Source organism: Buteo buteo, chromosome 2 (genome assembly GCF_964188355.1).
Source record: "Buteo buteo chromosome 2, bButBut1.hap1.1, whole genome shotgun sequence".
Lineage (NCBI taxonomy): Eukaryota > Metazoa > Chordata > Aves > Accipitriformes > Accipitridae > Buteo > Buteo buteo.
In genome coordinates, this window is record NC_134172.1 from 22,559,145 (window position 1) to 22,577,354 (window position 18,210).

At 41.4% G+C, this 18,210-nt stretch overlaps 1 protein-coding gene across 6 annotated transcripts in view; it reads right to left on the reverse strand.

Annotated features, from left to right (window-relative positions):
- Positions 1-18,210, reverse strand: part of CACNB2 (calcium voltage-gated channel auxiliary subunit beta 2) — a 266,412-nt gene that overhangs the window by 111,378 nt on the left and 136,824 nt on the right. Inside the window, exon 1 of one of the 6 annotated variants that reach the window (XM_075047972.1) lies at positions 6,684-7,023. The exons of the other annotated variants lie outside the window; for them this stretch is intronic. Within the exon in view, the coding sequence (XP_074904073.1) occupies positions 6,684-6,716 (33 nt within the window). The 5' untranslated portion in view covers positions 6,717-7,023. Of the gene's footprint in view, positions 1-6,683; positions 7,024-18,210 lie in introns of those variants that run through there. 6 annotated transcript variants of the gene reach the window in all.

An 18,210-nucleotide genomic window follows, 5' to 3' on the forward strand; every position in this document is an offset into this window, starting at 1 on the left:
CTACTGTTCATAGAGTCATGTACAAAGCTCGCCACCTTTTTCTTGCCTGTTTAGGTGTTGAATCTTGGGGACAGAGGTAGGGGAAGGCCAGACATAGTATAAATCCCTTCAATATACTGTCAATAATCAAAAAGGCTCCATCCTCAGTCGGTAAAATTCAAATTAAAGAAAGGAGAGAAGGAAAAGAAAGCTATCTGAAGGTCAGACAGTAATATTGTTATTCAAGAATCTATTTTGCATACACTACAGGAGGTTATAGTAAACATCAGTTTTTCTCTGGGGAAAAAAGTATGGTCACTACAATTGCACAAATCACTAACTGGAAAGCACACTGGGTGTCTTCGGAGTAACACAGAAATGACCAATACCTCTCTCTGCATGGGTTTATCAAGATTTTCCTCTCTAGTGTTTCCCTATCAGAAACTGAAACTGCTTCAGCAGGCATTCTGCTACACAATGGTAGCCAGTGGCTCTCCCAGGCTTCCCTTGGGGGAATCCCAAAACTCATATGCAGTGCTTAAAACATAGCTGAGACATCTCTGTGCCAGTCATGGGGAATGATGCCATACAGAATGACCCTCATTCTTCCAATTTAGGAAAGAAAAACTGTATTGTTTCTACACTTTGGCTGCTGCAGAGAATCCACAGGCAAAGGCTTGCTGAGGGTGACTGTTTCACAGACCTACATCCAGCTCTGGATGTGAGTACATCTATCTTTCACATAGAGCTCTTCTTGCTAAACACCCAGTTTTAGGCATGAATAACTCCATTCCTAGTACACGTGTACAACATTTGCAGTAGAAAATTAATCAAATACTAGCATTTGTTATGTGTAAAGCAGGTATTTTTAAAGCAATTTATGACCTTTAAAATGTTAAACATCTGTCCTTACCAGAAACGAACCAAATATCACCCAAGATTTAAAGGCAAAGAATCAAAATGTCAAGTGATTTGTCCAAGGAAGGTGTGGTGGGTTGACCCTGGCTGGACGCCAGGTGCCCACCAAAGTCACTCTATCTCTCCCCTCCTCAGCTGGACAGGGGACAGAAAATATAACGAAAGGCTTGTGGGTCAAGATAAGGACAGGGGGATCACTCACCAGTTACTGTCATGGGCAAAACAGACTTGACTTGGGGAAATTGGTTCCATTTATTACCAATCAAATCAGAGTAGGGTAATAAGAAACAAAACCAAATCTTAAAAACACCTTCCCCCCACCCCTCCCTTCTTCCCAGGCTCAACTTTACTCCTGGTTTTCTCTACCTCCTCCCCGGCAGTGGCACAAGGGGATGGGGAATGGGGGTTGCAGTCAGTTCATCACACATTGTCTCTGCCGCTCCTTCCTCCTCAGGAGCAGGACTCATCAAACTCTTTCCCTGCTCCAGCGTGGGGTCCCTCCCACAGGAGACAGTCCTCCACGAACTTCTCCAACGTGGGTCCTTCCCATGGGCTGCAGTTCTACACGCACTGCTCCAGCATCGGTCCCTTCCAAGGGGTGCAGTCCTTCAGGAACAGACTGCTCCAGCGTGGGTCCCCTGCGGGGTCATCAAGAGTCCTGCCAGCAAATCTGCTCCAGCGTGGGCTCCTCTCTCCACAGATCCGCAGGTCCTGCCAGGAGTTTGCTCCAGCTCCGGCTTCCCACAAGGTCACAGCCTCCTTTGGGCATCCACCTGCTCCAGCGTGGGGTCCTCCCCGGGCTGCAGGTGGAGATCTGCTCCAGTGTGGACCTCCCTGGGCTGCAGGGGGACAGCCTGCCTCACCAGGGTCTTCACCACGGGCTGCAGGGGAATCTCTGCTCCGGTGCCTGGAGCACCTCCTCCCCCTCCTTCTTCACTGACCTTGGGGTCTCCAGGGCAGTTTCTCTTACATATTCTCATTCCTCTCTACTGGCTGCAGTTTCTGTTGTGCAGTTTTTTCCCCCCTTCTTAAATCTGTTAACCCAGAGGAGGCACTACCACCATCACTGATGGGCTCGGCCTTGGCCAGCGGCGGGTCTGTCTTGGAGCCGGCTGGCATTGGCTCTATTGGACATGGGAAGCTTCTAGCAGCTTCTCACAGAAGCTGCCCCTGTAGCCCCCCTGCTACCAAAACCTTGCCGTGCAAACCCAATACCGATGGACTCATGGCTCTGAAGTAAATCTCAGAGGCTGAATTTAATTTTCCTACCTTTCAAGTCTGTACTTCAAGATACGCTCACATGTGCCATACAACTTACTCATCTGAACGTAGCATTAGATGTTGTTGCCTTAGGTTGAACTAAGGTGAACAAGAAAAAGTCATTCCAAAATTTTAGGGTTAAATCTTTACAGTGTTCCACCACACATAATTTGCAGAACTGTACTTGCAATAAGAAACTTGCAATTCAAGTGAGAGGTTCCCAAAGAAGCAATCCTGATTTATGAATTTTAGACGTGTTCCTGTGTTAATCCACAGTATGATAAAAAATACTGTTGCTAAACAGTTACACATGACTCCCTCCAATTGTAAACAACACCCTTATTATCTTTCCTCCCTTTGCTCAGTTTCTGAAAAACGGTAAGTAGCAGTGACTCAGAGTAAACACTGAAAACATATCAATGCGTTCTTCCTACTGATTTCTAGGACTTACAATAGAGTATTTCTAAAATAGGTGGGGTTTTCCCTACACAGAGCAAAATTAGCCTTATCAGCAGTATGCCTGCTGCACATAGAATCAGGGTTTGTCTGATTCACAAAGAGGACTCAAAAAGTAACTCTTCTCAAACCTGAATGTCATTTGACTTCTTCAAGATCTTCCACTCCTTTACAAATTTAGCAGACAGATTTTCATACTTTTTAGATGATAATGCTACCCTGCAGGAGCCATGATAACTGGCATCTATCAACATCATATTTAATATTCCAAAAGAAGTGCTCCATTCTGCAAGAGGACATAGGCAAACTCAAGGGAAGTGAAGATTTAATTTAAATAGACAACTTCAAAACTTTTGCCTGGAGAACACAAGTGACAAATGCTGGATTTCCAAGGCAACCAAAACTGGACATCACAACCAATTCATTGGAGTTGTAAAGAGGTTTTCCATTCTTTGTAAGGATATTTTCAAAGAGACAAATCTATGAAGAGCAAAAGAGCCGAGTTTTGAGCTTCTTAAGAAAGTTAAAAACAGCTACTTGATCACAAAAGTTTGGAAGTTGCATCCAATAGAGGGAATGAAATTCAATTATTTTCCTTAAATGACCAGTCACCAAGAAAACTACTCCCTACATCTGAATTACTCTGCTATAAAATAACTAATTAATCCTACACTTACCATCACAGCATCCAATCATCCTACTACAACAGAGCCCCATATTTCTACCAGGAAAGACTGCCAGGAGGGAGGAGAGATGAAACGCCAAGGTGTCCCATGCCTGGTCAGAGAGCAGTCGGTGCCGTCAGCCCTGGCCCACATGTCTACACCCCCGGTTCCCTGGAAAGGGACAGTGGTGGGACGTGGCTGGAGATGCCCAGTGCCCACAGCCTAGGCGAAGTCCACCTGAGGGAGCAAGAGCAGCACCTCTGCAGCTATGGGAAATGCTCTGCTGGGCCAAGCGTAGCCTGGGGGCAAAGAAGAGCCAGCCAGGTCTCCCAAACATGCAAGCACTACACTAGATTTCCATCATCCTTTACACAGCAACTCAAAAGGCTGTTGGGAGTAAGTTTTAGATGCTTTTGCTTTGGGAGGTTAATGCAGAGTACGAGTTACCAGGTAGCTGTGAAAAGGAGCTCCCACTTTCTGCTTCATTTTTGATGAACTATTCCAATTCTGTTGTGTTATCAGAGGTTTACTTTGCAAACAAACAGTAAAATCCCTACGCAAACAAGTTTTAGCCACAAATGAGATTGCATGGCCTGCGGCTTTTTATAGTTTCCTGTATATACGAAATTAAATCACTTACTATAGTCAAACACCTCTTCATTTCCAGGTATATGTCATAAAAAAATGCCTCAAAAGAACACAAAAGATACTATATCTTTATTTCACTAGTTCTTAAAAGGTTAACAAGCATCTGCCTAAAGTGCTAAAATGCAATGTGAAAGACACTCAAAATCCCAAGTCAGAACATTTATGCAAAAAATCATTCAAACAGGGGAGGACCACAGCTACATGCTTTTATCAATGATTTCAAAAATACAGCATTTGTCACCATGTCATGAAATGACACTTCTTTTTTTTTTTTAATACGAAGTGGTCATAAACCCCAGCATTGTCTTTTGATAAGTGATCCTTAAGCGATATTATCTTTGTTTACTAGGGTTTATGGGAGATGATATAAAAATTGATTATCGGTGCTGTCAAATATCTAGACTTATTATGCACTCAGAGCAAGGTAATAACACAAGCTTCTTTATATACAGGAACAAAAAGAAAGCAAAAGAGGGCACCACATGCAAAAGATGGTTGTACCAGCCTGTGGAGTTTTGCTATTAAATTTAACTGAGTTAGAATATCGCCTCAGACGCTCATGTTTCTGCAAATGTGTGTGTGCGCTTGTGTGGACATATATGTGTGCATATGAAACGCACACAATAACCACATAAAGTGTATTTCTCTATTACTCTATTTAAGGGTTGGATTTTTAAAGAGGATTTTATTGAATTCCTCTAAGAGCTGTTTTAATCATGCTATGTTTCATTTTATCAGTAATCTCCTTTCCAGAATAAAATCAAATTTTATATGCATAGCTAGAATGCCTCAAACTAATTTAAAATGGTTTGAAATTAATAGTGAACTTGAAATTAAATTCTGAGACTCTTCACTGGCATTCTTTTCACTCACTTTGTCCTTCAGTGACTCACAAGTAATTGTTTGTGTGAGAACATAAAAGAAATGCCTTTTCCACAGTGCAGAGCATACAGCTTCATGGACTACAGATCTGTACAGACAGAAGTTTTACATTGATTTTAGCTTTTAATGAACAATAAAACTGTTATATCAAACAAACAAACAAAAATTAAATGAAAAAAAAAAAACAAAGCCACACAATTCATGGTGGACTTCTTACTTTTTCTATTGATGCTGTTCTACTTTGCTTAATTATATAGCAGAAAAGGACTGGACTGCGATGTCCCACCTGCCTGGGAAAGGTGTCTTAAACATTAAACTGTTTTCTATGACACCGAATATTTCAATACTTTTTAAAAGTTGAAAGCGCATCAGGAAAAGAGATTGAGAGATACATTAGAGTCCAAAACCCTAACACCATTCTTCAGTCATCTGGGTTATTTTCAAGGTACTTTAAAATTTCAGGCCCAAAGCTTCACTCTCTGTATAAACCAGTAAGTAACTACACAGGGTACAATGGAATGTAGAGACTGGGCAAAAATCCATTAAAAGAGAGTTGCAACCCTTTACAAATATCTACAAAGATCTAACAGATTAAAAAAAGAAATCAGTCCATTAAAATCTTTAAAGTTGGAAACTTTCTTTTTCTTGACAATTTTTATAAACAAGTAATCAATCCATAGCATAATTACTGCAATGCCATGTTGTTTACTGCTTTGGAGAAACTAAGTTCTTTTCAGTTGCCTTCCTTGGTTTGTGAAAGTTTGTGCGACTCGCACACACAAATGAGTTCAATGTGCAGACAACTGCATTTAAATTATTTTCCTCAACAACTTCTTCTACGTTTCCTGCATCTCAAAAACATAGCTGGTTAGAATTAAAAAAAAAGAGGAAAAAATCTAAAATAACTAAATTAATTCCTTGAAATGCGTTGTAGAACGCAGACTGCCATAAAAGGCGCTTTCATACTTCAAAGAGGAACTTCAATAATCAAAACAAAACATTTGCAATTGCCAGTTATATGCAAAGAATGTGCCACTTTTTAACATGTGAAATTTATTTTGATCTCCTATAGTAGAGTTCATACACATTTTCTGGTCTCGTTACTTTTCCCCAAAGCTCCTCAGGTCTTTACTCGGTCACGAGTGCTGCGTGGGTGGAAGAATCCATCCATTTTGCTTACAACGTAGCACTTGAGCCTCAGGCTGCAAAATTGCAAACTTTTATGTCAGCTACCAATGCCACGCAACAGTGTGGAGTTGTCTGCGGTTTTCTTCTTGTCTTCTGTTATATCATCGACTTATTTCAGATGTCGTTTTACACAAATACCGAAGTAAAGAGTGTCAGATCTTAATATGGGTGTGTTTGTTGTTTTTTTTTTTTAAGCTAGCTCTTTGGATGAACGCTACATTACACTACAATGAAGTGCTTTGAGCTGTACAAAAGAAATGGTTTGGCAATGTCCCCACAAACATAAAATTAAGGGCAGTTCTGTAAGCTACTTGCAGTCTATCTACATTACAAAGTATGAGACAAATTCTGAACTATTTGGAAGCATGGTTTTGCTTAACCCGAGGGCTGAACTGCCTCAAAAATAATCAGTATTTGAATATTTTCAATATCACCACAATGCAATAAACACGACAAGGAAAGTAAATTCAGTTTTACCTAGCTAACAGAATCTCACTACTTGAAGAACTTGCAGAAATGCGTCGGGTTTTTAAAAGCAATCGAACTGGCGAGTACTAAAGTTCAACTACAGAGAGCACAGCACTGACCGAAATTCAAAGCTGCCCAATAAACTCAGAGACAGGAAACACTAGAAGTAAATAATAATTTAGAAAAAAAAAACCACCAACCCTTAAGTTTCCATCTTACCACTTCGTAATCCTCACTGCCAAAAAGGTACATCGCTGCACCTCGGCAGCCTGACACGAGCCGTCCGGCGCGCCCCGCACGCCTAAAGCAAGACCTTCAACTGCATCTTCAACTTGTGCCTCCCGGGCGGGCAGGCTCCACAGCCGCCACCATCCAGTCCCAGCGCTCGTTTCCCACGCTCGGCCGGCTCGCTCCCGGCCACGGAGACGAATCCTCCTGCCGCGGGGGGCCGAGGAACCGACGGTCTGGCTCCGCAGAGGGAACTGCCCGGACGGGGAGAGGCGGCGGCGGGCGGGCAGCGGCGGGCTGTCAGCGGCGCGCGGGGCCGGGCGCTCCTTCGGGCTCCGGCGCCGCGTCACAGGGCGCTGGCGCCGCCCTGATTGGCGGCGGCGAGAGGCCGGGTCGGGAAGAAGCGGGCGGCAGCGCGGCCGCCCGCCGGCTGGGCCGGCCCGGACCCGGCCGGGACCCGGCAGGCACCCGGGCGGCGGCGGCGGCGGCGGGGGCGGCGGGGGGACGGCGTCGCGGGGACGTCGCGGGGACGTCGCGTTTGTGGGGCGGGAGCGGGCGCTGGGGCGCGCTCCTCGCCGCGGGGCAGGGCGAGCGAGCGCCGGGGGCGGGCGAGGCGCTCGGCTGGGAGCCAGGGCGACTGGGTTAACTTGGGGGAGCTCAGGAACGGGCAGTTCGCAAACGGGGCTACCCGAGCTCCCGAGCTCCTCTCACGGCTCTGCAGAAACCCATGGAGCTACCTCACTCTCTATCTCTACTTTAAAAAAAAAAAAAAAATCAGTCCAGGATAGTTTTCCGTTGCTACGTTTCACTCACTTCAGTGCTCCCTTCCACTGAATAATCGCAGGCTGCTCTGCTAGCGAAACGCACTGCTACTCCATCTCAAGAGGCTGGCACTAAGGTAACAGAAAACTTACGCCCGTGACCTCCGCCACAGGGGACGCGGATCCGGCGGACGATACCACGCCGTGACGGAAGAGCCCGAGGCCCTGCCTCGCTCCCCGCCAACTTCCACTTCGGGTAGAGCAGGCTAGAAAGCCTAAAAGCAGCCAAAGAGCACGATAAAACACTACAGACTACAAGACTTCGGCGACTAATTCACCAACAGCATTCCCAATCTAATATTAAAACGGGGCTTTAAAAGTAAATCTCACTAAAGATGGTTTAGGAATACAGCATAAAGTAAGCCAGGCATACAGAAATATTGCCCTCTGGGAAAGGCTGCCCTTCACAACTGGGGAAGAGGCCACCAGTTGGCATCCAGTAACACAAGCCCGATCAAAATGGCTTTAAAACAGCACTAGGAAACCCATCCCCTCTCTGCCCACTCTTCTGAATTTCTTATAGTTCATATTGTTGCTAACACTGTATCCCATAATCAGAACTATGCATAAGCTCTAGGAAAAATTACAGAATATGTAATGTTTGAGGGAGGAAATGTGTGGGTGTATGCTTGCCCATTTATATCTGTAATCATGTTAATATAATATACACAGCATATCATGACAAGATACCATGAACACATATCACATTGAAAACCAGTTTGCGCTACTCAACTTCCTTCTCTTCCAGAGAGGATAGAGGACAAGACCACTTTCCTAACAAAACCACCAAATGAAGCAGTTCAAATACATTGTAAACATCCTCCCTGTTCCTCCCCCTGCCTTGCCCCCCACTTATTTTAAATAGATCTTGTCTTGACTACCTCAGTTTCTTTGCATGAGTTAGTAGGATATTCTTCTCTCAGTCTGCCTTCTCCGTTGAAACAGACCTATGGTCCTCTGTTGACTGTATGTGATGTGACTCATGAGTCTGGATTTCTTAAGTTCTTGTATGTATTCACAAGCAGAGTTAAAACCAAGCTATATAATCTTCAAAAGAGCAAATTAGAAATCAGAAGACATTAATTTTACTTCCAATCATATGTTTACAAAATAGTCGTGGTTTAATCTGTCAGCCAAACTGGTCACTTCAACGTTATATCAATTGCAAATTACCTTTCAAACAAGTATTAGCATCCAGAAAGTAAACAAAACATGCACCATTCCTGCATGGAGGTAAATAACAGCCATAAGACACTGCTAGTGGAACGTAATAATGACTTGTCCACGTTGATTGCCACTACTGATGCTGAATGAGTGTGGCTACATTCACTTATTAGTTTTAATGTAATTGCCTAAGGTTTACTGCACAGTGTTTTTAGTGTGAAACCACACCTGTCAATACTAGGCAAAGCTAGTGTCATCACCCATTATTTCACTTGTCTGATACAGCTCCTACAAGCAACTGAAATTTGGATGGCGTAACTTGATTGCTCCCTTCTTGGATATGGCGCTCTACTAAATTTGGAAAAAAAACCCAACAAACAGCAGGAATGTCACAAGTGTTCCTACCATCAAGAATAAGGAAAACATTGCTTTCTATGTATTAAAAATTATGGTGGGGTTTTGGGGTTGGGTTTTTTTTTGATAGTTTCACTAGCTCCTGTACTTTGGGCATGAATATGAAATCAGGGAGGATGGCAGTTCACATATACTCAACAGAGACTTAGGGCATTATTCAGACTGTCACCATAACTGACTTACATGTCACAAGTAATTCTCAATACAGACAGCACAAGCAGCCAGAGTCTGGCAGTTTGAACGGTAAATAAGCTGAATTGCCCATTGCTCTCTTGAATTGAAACATCATGACAGGTACCCAAGTCTATCTCAGGGCTCCGCAAAGCAAATTTGTATATAGCTTTTATGGTTCAAGAGTTAATTTCTGCAAAAATGCCACCCCGGTTGAAGGTGTTTAAACTTAGCACAGCACTTCTGGATGACCTGTGCTCCACTCCCAGCTAACTGACAGCCGGTGGGTTTTCTCTGTGCTTCCTTCCCTCAGTGGCTCAGTGTGGCATGGGACTGGCCAGCACAGGGACGACAGGGTCCCGCTGGTGCTGACCCTTGCAGTGAGGTGGTACAGACAAGAATCTTGTGATCCACATAGAAAGAGTGAGCACAGAAGTGGAAATGGGAGAGAGAGAGAAGTAGGTTGGAAAAAGGAGTCTGGCAGCGATGGGACGGGAGAGGTGGTGGGAATGGGAAGGGCAGAAAACCAGACTGCAGAATAAGGAAGGAAGCAGTGTGACTGCATGACCTACAGGGAGGAGATGCTAAAAGCCAGGCTAGAAGACACAAATTAAGATTAGGCAAGAAAAACATTCATGGTAGGCAAGGAACACAATAGGATTTGAAAAGACCTGCACAAGGACAGCTGGCTACCTGACTAGCCTAAAGCTAGGAGGTAATCGGAGAAGAGGGGAATGGTGAGGACCAGGGCAGAGATGCTGAGATGGGATGCCTAGGCCAAGATGGCTGATCAAGCAAATAGGGGCTACTGAAAAACCTGTAGGGTGGAGACTTCAGCAAGACACAAAGTTTAGGATGGCAACGGAACTGGGATAAAGGCAGACACTGTCAAAACCACAGCAATGGCTTTATAAAAAAAAAGAAGGTAGAAACAAAGCTAAGGGTGGAATTAACAAAGCTAAGGGTGGAATTGCTCCTTTCCTCCACTGGTACTTTCCAGCAGGACATGTACTTGAAGATGTATGACAGAGAGCTACACAGGTACAAAAACACAACTTGAAGAAGACTAAGCCTTGAGAACCAGCCTTCAGACTAAAGGAGAACAAACTACCTGGAGGCTTGACCGTGAGAGTCAAGACTACAGTCTGAAATGATGTGTAAATCACAAGAATAAAAGAAATCACTTCTTTAGCTTTCTACTGCACACAAGTACTTTTAGAGTAGCCCTTGTTCATCTCTAGAATCCAGGAAAGCAATAACAATATTAAACATCTGTTAACAGAGGCAAGCAGGTACAAATGCAGGTGTGTCAATATGTGTGGACTTTGTTTGTTCTGATTGTTTCTGTAAATTTTGTTCCTTTCATTAAAATCTATTAACGTTTATAATACCTGCTGGGAGGGAGTAAAGAAGACAGAGCCAGATTCTTCTCAGTGGCTCCCAGTGAAAAGGCAAGAAGCAATGAGCATAGACTGAAATACAGGAAATTCCATTTAAACATAAGGATTTGTTGGTGGTGGTGATGGGGTTTGTTTTGTTTTGTTGTTTTTTTTTTTATTTTACAGTGAGGGTGACTGATCGCCCAGCGAGTTTGTGGCGTCTCTACCCTTGGAGATATTCAAAAGCCACTGAACATGGTCCTCAGCAACTGGCTCTAGGTGGCCTTGCTCTGAGCAGGTGACTGGACTAGCTCCAGAGGTGCCTTCCTACCTCAACCACTCTGTGAAACTGTAACAAATTCATACCAAAAAAATCTGATTCACATTGATATTTTAGGGATTCCATCTCTCCATTTGAACTTTCAAAGATTAAGCATAATGACTTTTCAAATTATCTAGGAGGATAGCATTTAACTCTGGTATTTAAACTCTGACCCATGTCTTTCAAGCATAGCTATGAATTGTCTACACTATAAATAACTTTGTATATCATACTATTTCAACATAGTGCCTTTTGGAAAACAAACAGAAAAAACTGCTGACATGGTTGTCAAGGTTAATAGACTAAACAGACCTTCCTCCATAAACAAGAATCTTTCAACTTGCATCCAACAGTAACAACAATTTTTGCTTCAGGAACTCTAATGGAAAGCAATTGACTCGCTCTTACCTAATTCAGATTCAAATTGAAATCCCAGTGAAGAATGTCAACAGCTTGTAACTCTCTTTTGCACAGCTAGCAACAAGAATTGTCTCTTGTAAACACAAGTATTTCATTCTTAAGGGAACTTCGGCAATGCTCCTATTTTCATTTTTCATTTACCTGTGGCAAAAAACTCTGAAGAAGTTGTCCCCTTTCACATATGGGACCAAAGAGCAAGAGCCATTTTGCTTTAATTACCTACCATCCAAACTATCCTATCCCTCACCAGCACTAAATAATTACTTAACAGTGTTACTTAAGTGGGAAAATGATGATTAGCAAGTAATTTTTCAGTTTTTCCTATGAATTTTAGCTCTCCCATTGATTTTCTGCCGTGGTGGTCAGGATAACCGTGGGCACCACACTTCCAGCAGCATAAACTGTGGCTTGCTTACGCCTCCAGAAGTGTTATTGCCCTGAAAGAGCTACAGGAAGGATCTGAAGCTCAGACCTTCTTGTTCCTCTGAATATCAGCACATTCTAAAGGACGGGTCTTTTCCAATTCTTCTCACTGCCATTGTTAGTCTCTGAATGCAATATGGTGGTAACCACGGGGTCTTGGCAGTTAAGAACAACCAGGAAGTAAGACTCCGTGTTCTAAGAAACATCCAAGTGTTTTATGAAAATTATAGGACTGTCTCAGCAAGGGAAACTGAAAACAAGTTAACCCAGAAGAGTTAACAGTTTGATCATAGCACCACACTGCTCCTATACTCTCATGACAGGTAAGTAATCCAGTGTGATTTTCCCAGACTCCTGCTAAACACCCCTATCTGTATGTTGGGGGGAGGGAAAGAGGGGGATGGAGGGGCCAGGGTACGATTTGGACCTCCTCCTTCACTTCTTTTGAATGACACCTTCCTTTCTTTTCAAAGCAGCCTCCCAAAAATAGCATGTTTTGGGTCAAGTTAAAAGGGTTTTTGTTTATTTGTTTGTTTGTTTTAATTTTCATATCAGCAGAAACGCTGGGCAGCATCCCAGAACATGGTGCAGATTCCAAACCATCAAGATGCTCCACGTTCATCTGCAGCAGACTTTGTATTTCTTTTCTGAATGTATTTGGCTTACATATAGCCATAAAGTCAAAGTCCATCTCCTTCCATAAAATTCCATACATCGTGTAGGATGTTTGTAATTCTCCTTTACAGATGGTGTACATCTGAAAAAGGCTTGATAAGTAACATTTTATTCTATGAGATTTAATTTAGGTATATAATAAACCAATGTCAACTAATTCAAAATGCAATAATGAAACACTTCTTGAGATAAATGTCACATCTTAAACCTCAAAAACAAGCTTAAAATGAATGAATAATAAAATAAAATCTGAAAGTATGCCCATGGAACTATTGGAATGCTATTTAAATATTATTTTTAAACACTGAAGCTGCTTATCATTTGCAGATTGTTATTGGTTATTATGGTTACCATTCTCTAACACAATCCAATCTGCCTGCAGTTTTCTATTTCAGGATACAGCAGTGATAACATTAACAGCAGACTAAACTTCTCAACTTGGAAACATACATTAGGGGCACATGCTATCTCCTCCTGCACTGAAAGATAACATGAGTATGTTCTCACAGTGTCACAGAAATAACAAGCTGCCATTCTTCTTGCAGGCAGATGTTAAAACATTTAACCCAACTCACAATGAGTGTCAGGAACATAGCAAAGGTTTGAAACCGTTTGTATTATGGATACATAATACAAATTCCTGTTGTATTATGGATCCTCTGCTTCACTCAGATATTGGAGAGGTGCTATAAATGCTATAAAGTTGGAAGATCTGCCCACAGGTGATTGTTCCCATGTGTGGGCAAGATTTTTTATTTTTGTTTTTTAAAAGTAACGCAGAGTCATGGGGAACATTGTCTTCTTGTAGCCTTGCATCAGTGAAGCACAGAGAATGGGGATGCAGAAAGAAAGAACAAGTCAAAGTGCTCAACATGCCATTGCTGGTCTAGGATGCTCAAACAAGTCTCCTGCAAATGAAGGTGCAGCCAAACACTTCTGAAACAGCTGTAAATTTTGTCAGAGCTTTAAGTGGTTGGAAAAAAATTTGTCTTCAACAACCACATTTAAAAGAAGTAATACCCTGAAGATTAAAACAGAGATAATGTTCATTTTGCTGTATTTATTAATTGCAAGGAGGGAAATTCCTGTGCTTTTGAGCACAAGAACATCAATAACAGAACCAATCATCACAGATAACACTAAGATCTTGAAGTAAAATATATAAAACTTACACAACCCTGGAAAAACAGCCTGTGATGACTATAGTTCCTTAAAAAATGCAGCTTTCCACTGAAAACTTACTAATTTAACTCTATAATGTCACCAGTACATGCTGCTACACTGACTGCTACATTAAATAAACACTGGGATTTAATCGCAGTGAAAGGCTTGTAACTCTCACACTCAGCACATCTGCTTCTGGGTGTACTGAAATTTTTCAAGTCATAAGCAGCTCGATGATCGCCAGATGCTGACCTCCCAGAGCTGGTGACTGACAAGTAACTTTGGCTTGTAGCTGCATACAGGAGCTACTGCAAACTACTAGAGATATTAACCATCTCTGGCTACGGCCATGTTCTGAAAACTGCTCGAGTTACAGGTTGTCCTCTGGGTACCGTCGCTGTGCAATTCCCATACTCGGGACATTGACTTATCAACTGATACTTCACAGAGGAGAGGTCCAAGACCTTGATCCTTTAAACTGTTTTGGTTTTTAAAATGAGGTAATAATTCATGTACCAAGTCCAACCATATCTCAAAATCACATTTATAAAAGTGCTTGTAAAACTTGAGCTGTTGATACCTCCAAATTCTGTTCTCATTTCAGAAACAAAAGTGCATCTGATCAGCAGAGCCACAACAGCAGGCCACAGAAGGCATTTTGGCACACATTGCATTTGTTTATGCATTTTTGGCAGAAGCCATCATTCCACAATTCCATCAATTTAAGTTATTGATTCTCACAAAATGTTGTGGTTTCTTTGGCCTCATCACTTCTTCAAGTCTCAGTTCCCATTTCTCATTTTTCTATGTTTGAAACCTCTAATGTTTGCATTTTTGGCAATCCTAAAAGCTTTATTAATTATGTTTAATATTTGGTGAAGACTGGCTTGTACAATGTAACAAGCTCCAGCAAAATGAGTTCTGGTGAAATGTGAAAGCTGGAAAACTTGTCTCTGCAGAAAGGACTATGTATCACTTGAGACCCACTTCAGAGCTCAGACTAGGAATTGAGTGGAATTAAGGCAGCACATGTGCTGTTGTAATGGCCTCTCTCACCGATGAGGATGGGTGTCACCCTGGCACTGCAGAAACATACTTCAGTTTAATGAGCAGGGAGCCAGATGCATAACCCTGGCTAATAACTCTCAGTGCGTTGTGGTGAACACAGTCAGAAGAACCAGTATGTTAGCTAAGCGGAGTCAATAGTTTGCAATGTAATGGATGAAATACATACAGTAAGTTGTTCCTTACAGAGAACTACTTCAACATGTTACAACGACATTTTCAGAACTGCCCTGATGAGATATGGCATAAAGGTAAAATATTTTTAGTCAATCTTTCTTGTCCACTCAAATTAACAGAATCTTGGTAGCAGGGAGTAAGAACATGAGTACTTAGGGCAGGGTGGAAAGGTCTTTCCTATGCTGAAATGATACATGTTTTTTCCTAGTTATATTCTCCTAGGTTGGTGTAAAAATGTGATTTTTCAACTACGTTTTTCTGTTTGGTACATTTTTTTCCCTTCCCTCTTGCTACGATTCACAATCAGTGTTCATAAAAAGAATGCTCTGAAGAGCCTGGTTCCCCTGTGCTGACAATACTGAAAGATCATGCATCAAACCAAAGAGTATACTTCAAAGTGCATTTCTATGTTGGGCTTGCCTTCTCTGTCTGAGACTGCAAGGCTCTGATAGTCCAAGAAAGGCACTCCAGCATTTTCTACATCCCGGTTAGAGTTTTAAATGTGAACCTGTTCATGTGATTCAGCAGTCATCCCCCACTACCTTTTCAGGTTCAAATCCATGATACTAAGGTGAGTTGGGTGCGGATTTCTGAAGTAATTGAGAAACTCCTCTTAAGTACAAAAAATTTACCAGACAATTGATTTACCATGATGAAAAAAGACAATAATATAAGAATTCTGATCAAATCCATAACTGTTGATCTTAATATGGTAGGGACCTATAAAAAGACAGTATTTTGAATTCCAAGGTACAAGAATTTCTCCTTTCCTAAATTCATAAAACTGAACTTAAGTTGTGTATCGTGTTGTGTGTGACACGAATGGAGTAATGGATTTACACCAAATCAGCATCAATGCAGAAAGTTGCTTTTAAAATTTAAGAAGGAAATTATTCTCACAAGCAGTTTAGTTCAGACACCATAATCTTCCCCTAAAATGAAAGACTTCTTCCATTACAACGCTAGTTGCTTTGTTTACGTCTATACAAATTCTAATGAGGCTGGGAGATCCATGTGAAAGCACAGCAATAGAACCCAATCACATTTTCATGTCAGAAAATATCGTGATGTTCTGGAACTCACTGATTTACTTTGAATTTGGCAGAAAGTTATCAAAGTGCTTTATTTGAAAACGACTTTTCTAGCATTCCACCATAGCATAAGATATTGAAATTATTATATAATTAAGCATTACCCTGTTTCTTACATATCAAAGTGACTCTCTTTCCAAGATGAACTGGAAATATTGCTGAAAAGCAGTATTTTAAAAGTTCAAACATTATTTTTTCCAATGCCTTATATATATTTATTTACTAGTTTCTAGAAAGCAAACACTGAAGAGATTACTCTTTCAAATAACACTATGATTTGCAAATACTTGTTTCATTGTTACCTTATTAAAAGGCAAGAAAGATATGCATATTTTATTATCTTATAATGATAAAGTACATGTGAATGTGACATAAACAGAAACAACCAGAAACTTTCAAATAAAAACCAGTCACTGAATAGTGCTTAAACAAATCAGAAAAATCATACAATCATAGAATAGTTTGGGTTGGAAGGGGCCTTTAAAGGTCTTCTAGTCCAACACCCCAGTCAAAAGACTCTTAATAAGAGGGAAAAATGTAAAGCCCAAGCATGTCTGGGTCACAGAGATTTTCAAAGAAACTCTATCCCGATGAACTGAGTGAACTGAGCTGCTGACCTGGGTACTTACAAGACTGTGCTGAATTGCATAGAAACAATAATACACACTTGACTGAGGACTTCGTCAAACTGAGAAGACACTAAGTTACAACTATTGCAACTGTGAGCCAGTCTTTCTACTGACATCCTTTGATCAGTATGAGCCTACTCAAAGTGAAATTTAACTTTTAAACCTAGAATTGCTAGCAGAGCTTCAAAATGATATTTTTTCTGATACTAATATTCTACCAATACTATTAACTAACAAGCTAATAATTTTTAAGACATGAATATTCTAAATCGTCAATCTGTCAGCATCCTTTCGACAGCCTCAAAACATTCAGAAAAAAATAGACATTTATATCCACTGAAATACTGCAAAATGCAATGTATCGTTAATGATGAGCTGAAGAAAAACAAGTTGTTTTGTGAACAGCAGAAGTAATGAAGCCTGGATTCCCACACACACCTCCACAATACCTTCAGCTTGCTCTCATTTTCCCTACACACCACATGCTCTGTACCCTTGGTTCCCCTCCCCTCCCCAAACTTCCCTTCCCTTTCCTCCAGTTGCTCGTTGAACAAAAGGCAGCATTTTTTTCAGCTACTCTGGAGTTAAACTCGTGCTTATGGGCTGGCTGGATGATATCTTTTGGATGCCAGAGGAGCCCAGAGAGTGCCTTGACTCTCACACACTGGCATGTCAAGCAAATGGCTTTAACAGCTCCGTCCAGCCCCCAAGAAGGTCTGTTATAAGCACTCAGTACTTCTGAGACCTCTGCAAGACTGATTTAAATTGGCCATTGGATTGAAGTTACTGAGAAGCACAACTAACAGATGGAAAGTGGGATTGCATAAATCTTGTCTTAGGAAATCAACCTAAAAAATCAGAGCTGTTATACAAAGACTGTCCATAAGCTTTAATACTCAGCAGCTTGTTCAAATATAAGATGATGGCATGAACAGCAATGTAAACATTTAGTCTCTCAGTCAGTATGGAGAATTTTCAAACTATCTTTTTCATAGAACATGGGTTCCTGTTATTAAGCAGTTGCAAGTACGATATAAACCACAGGCTTCCATGCAGTGTACATGCAGCACCAGTAGCGCATAAAAATTTGCAAAGAAATACGGTACTTATAACAAAGGACTTCAGGGATCAGTAATTAAAAAATTCCAAAAAGTCATATGTGCATATGTAATGAGAAAACCTATTCTGAAAATTATAACATCTTCTGTATTTTGGCCCGTAGGAAAAAAAAAAAAAAAAAAAGAGTTAAAACAAAGCAGCCCAGTAGTATAATAGCCTCTAAAATGGATATCTGAATGCAATGGACGATTCAAGGCACTTTACCTCCCCTCTTTTTACACCCTTTTTATGCTGCACTTCCACACTCTCCATCCTGGGAAGCAAATAGTAGAATTCACCCTTTCAAGTTTATGAATTGCTAGGCTCGTTCACTGCAAGTTGAAAACTGAATAAAAAATATAGCAGCAGCAATTATATATTCCACTGTTGCTAAAAACATAAATTCAGGAAAATCTGGGTAAATTGGTAAAAGGCAGGATGTCACTTCTGTGCGTAGTGGGTGAGGTAAGGACAAAATTAAAGCCTTAGGAGACCATAAGGAATT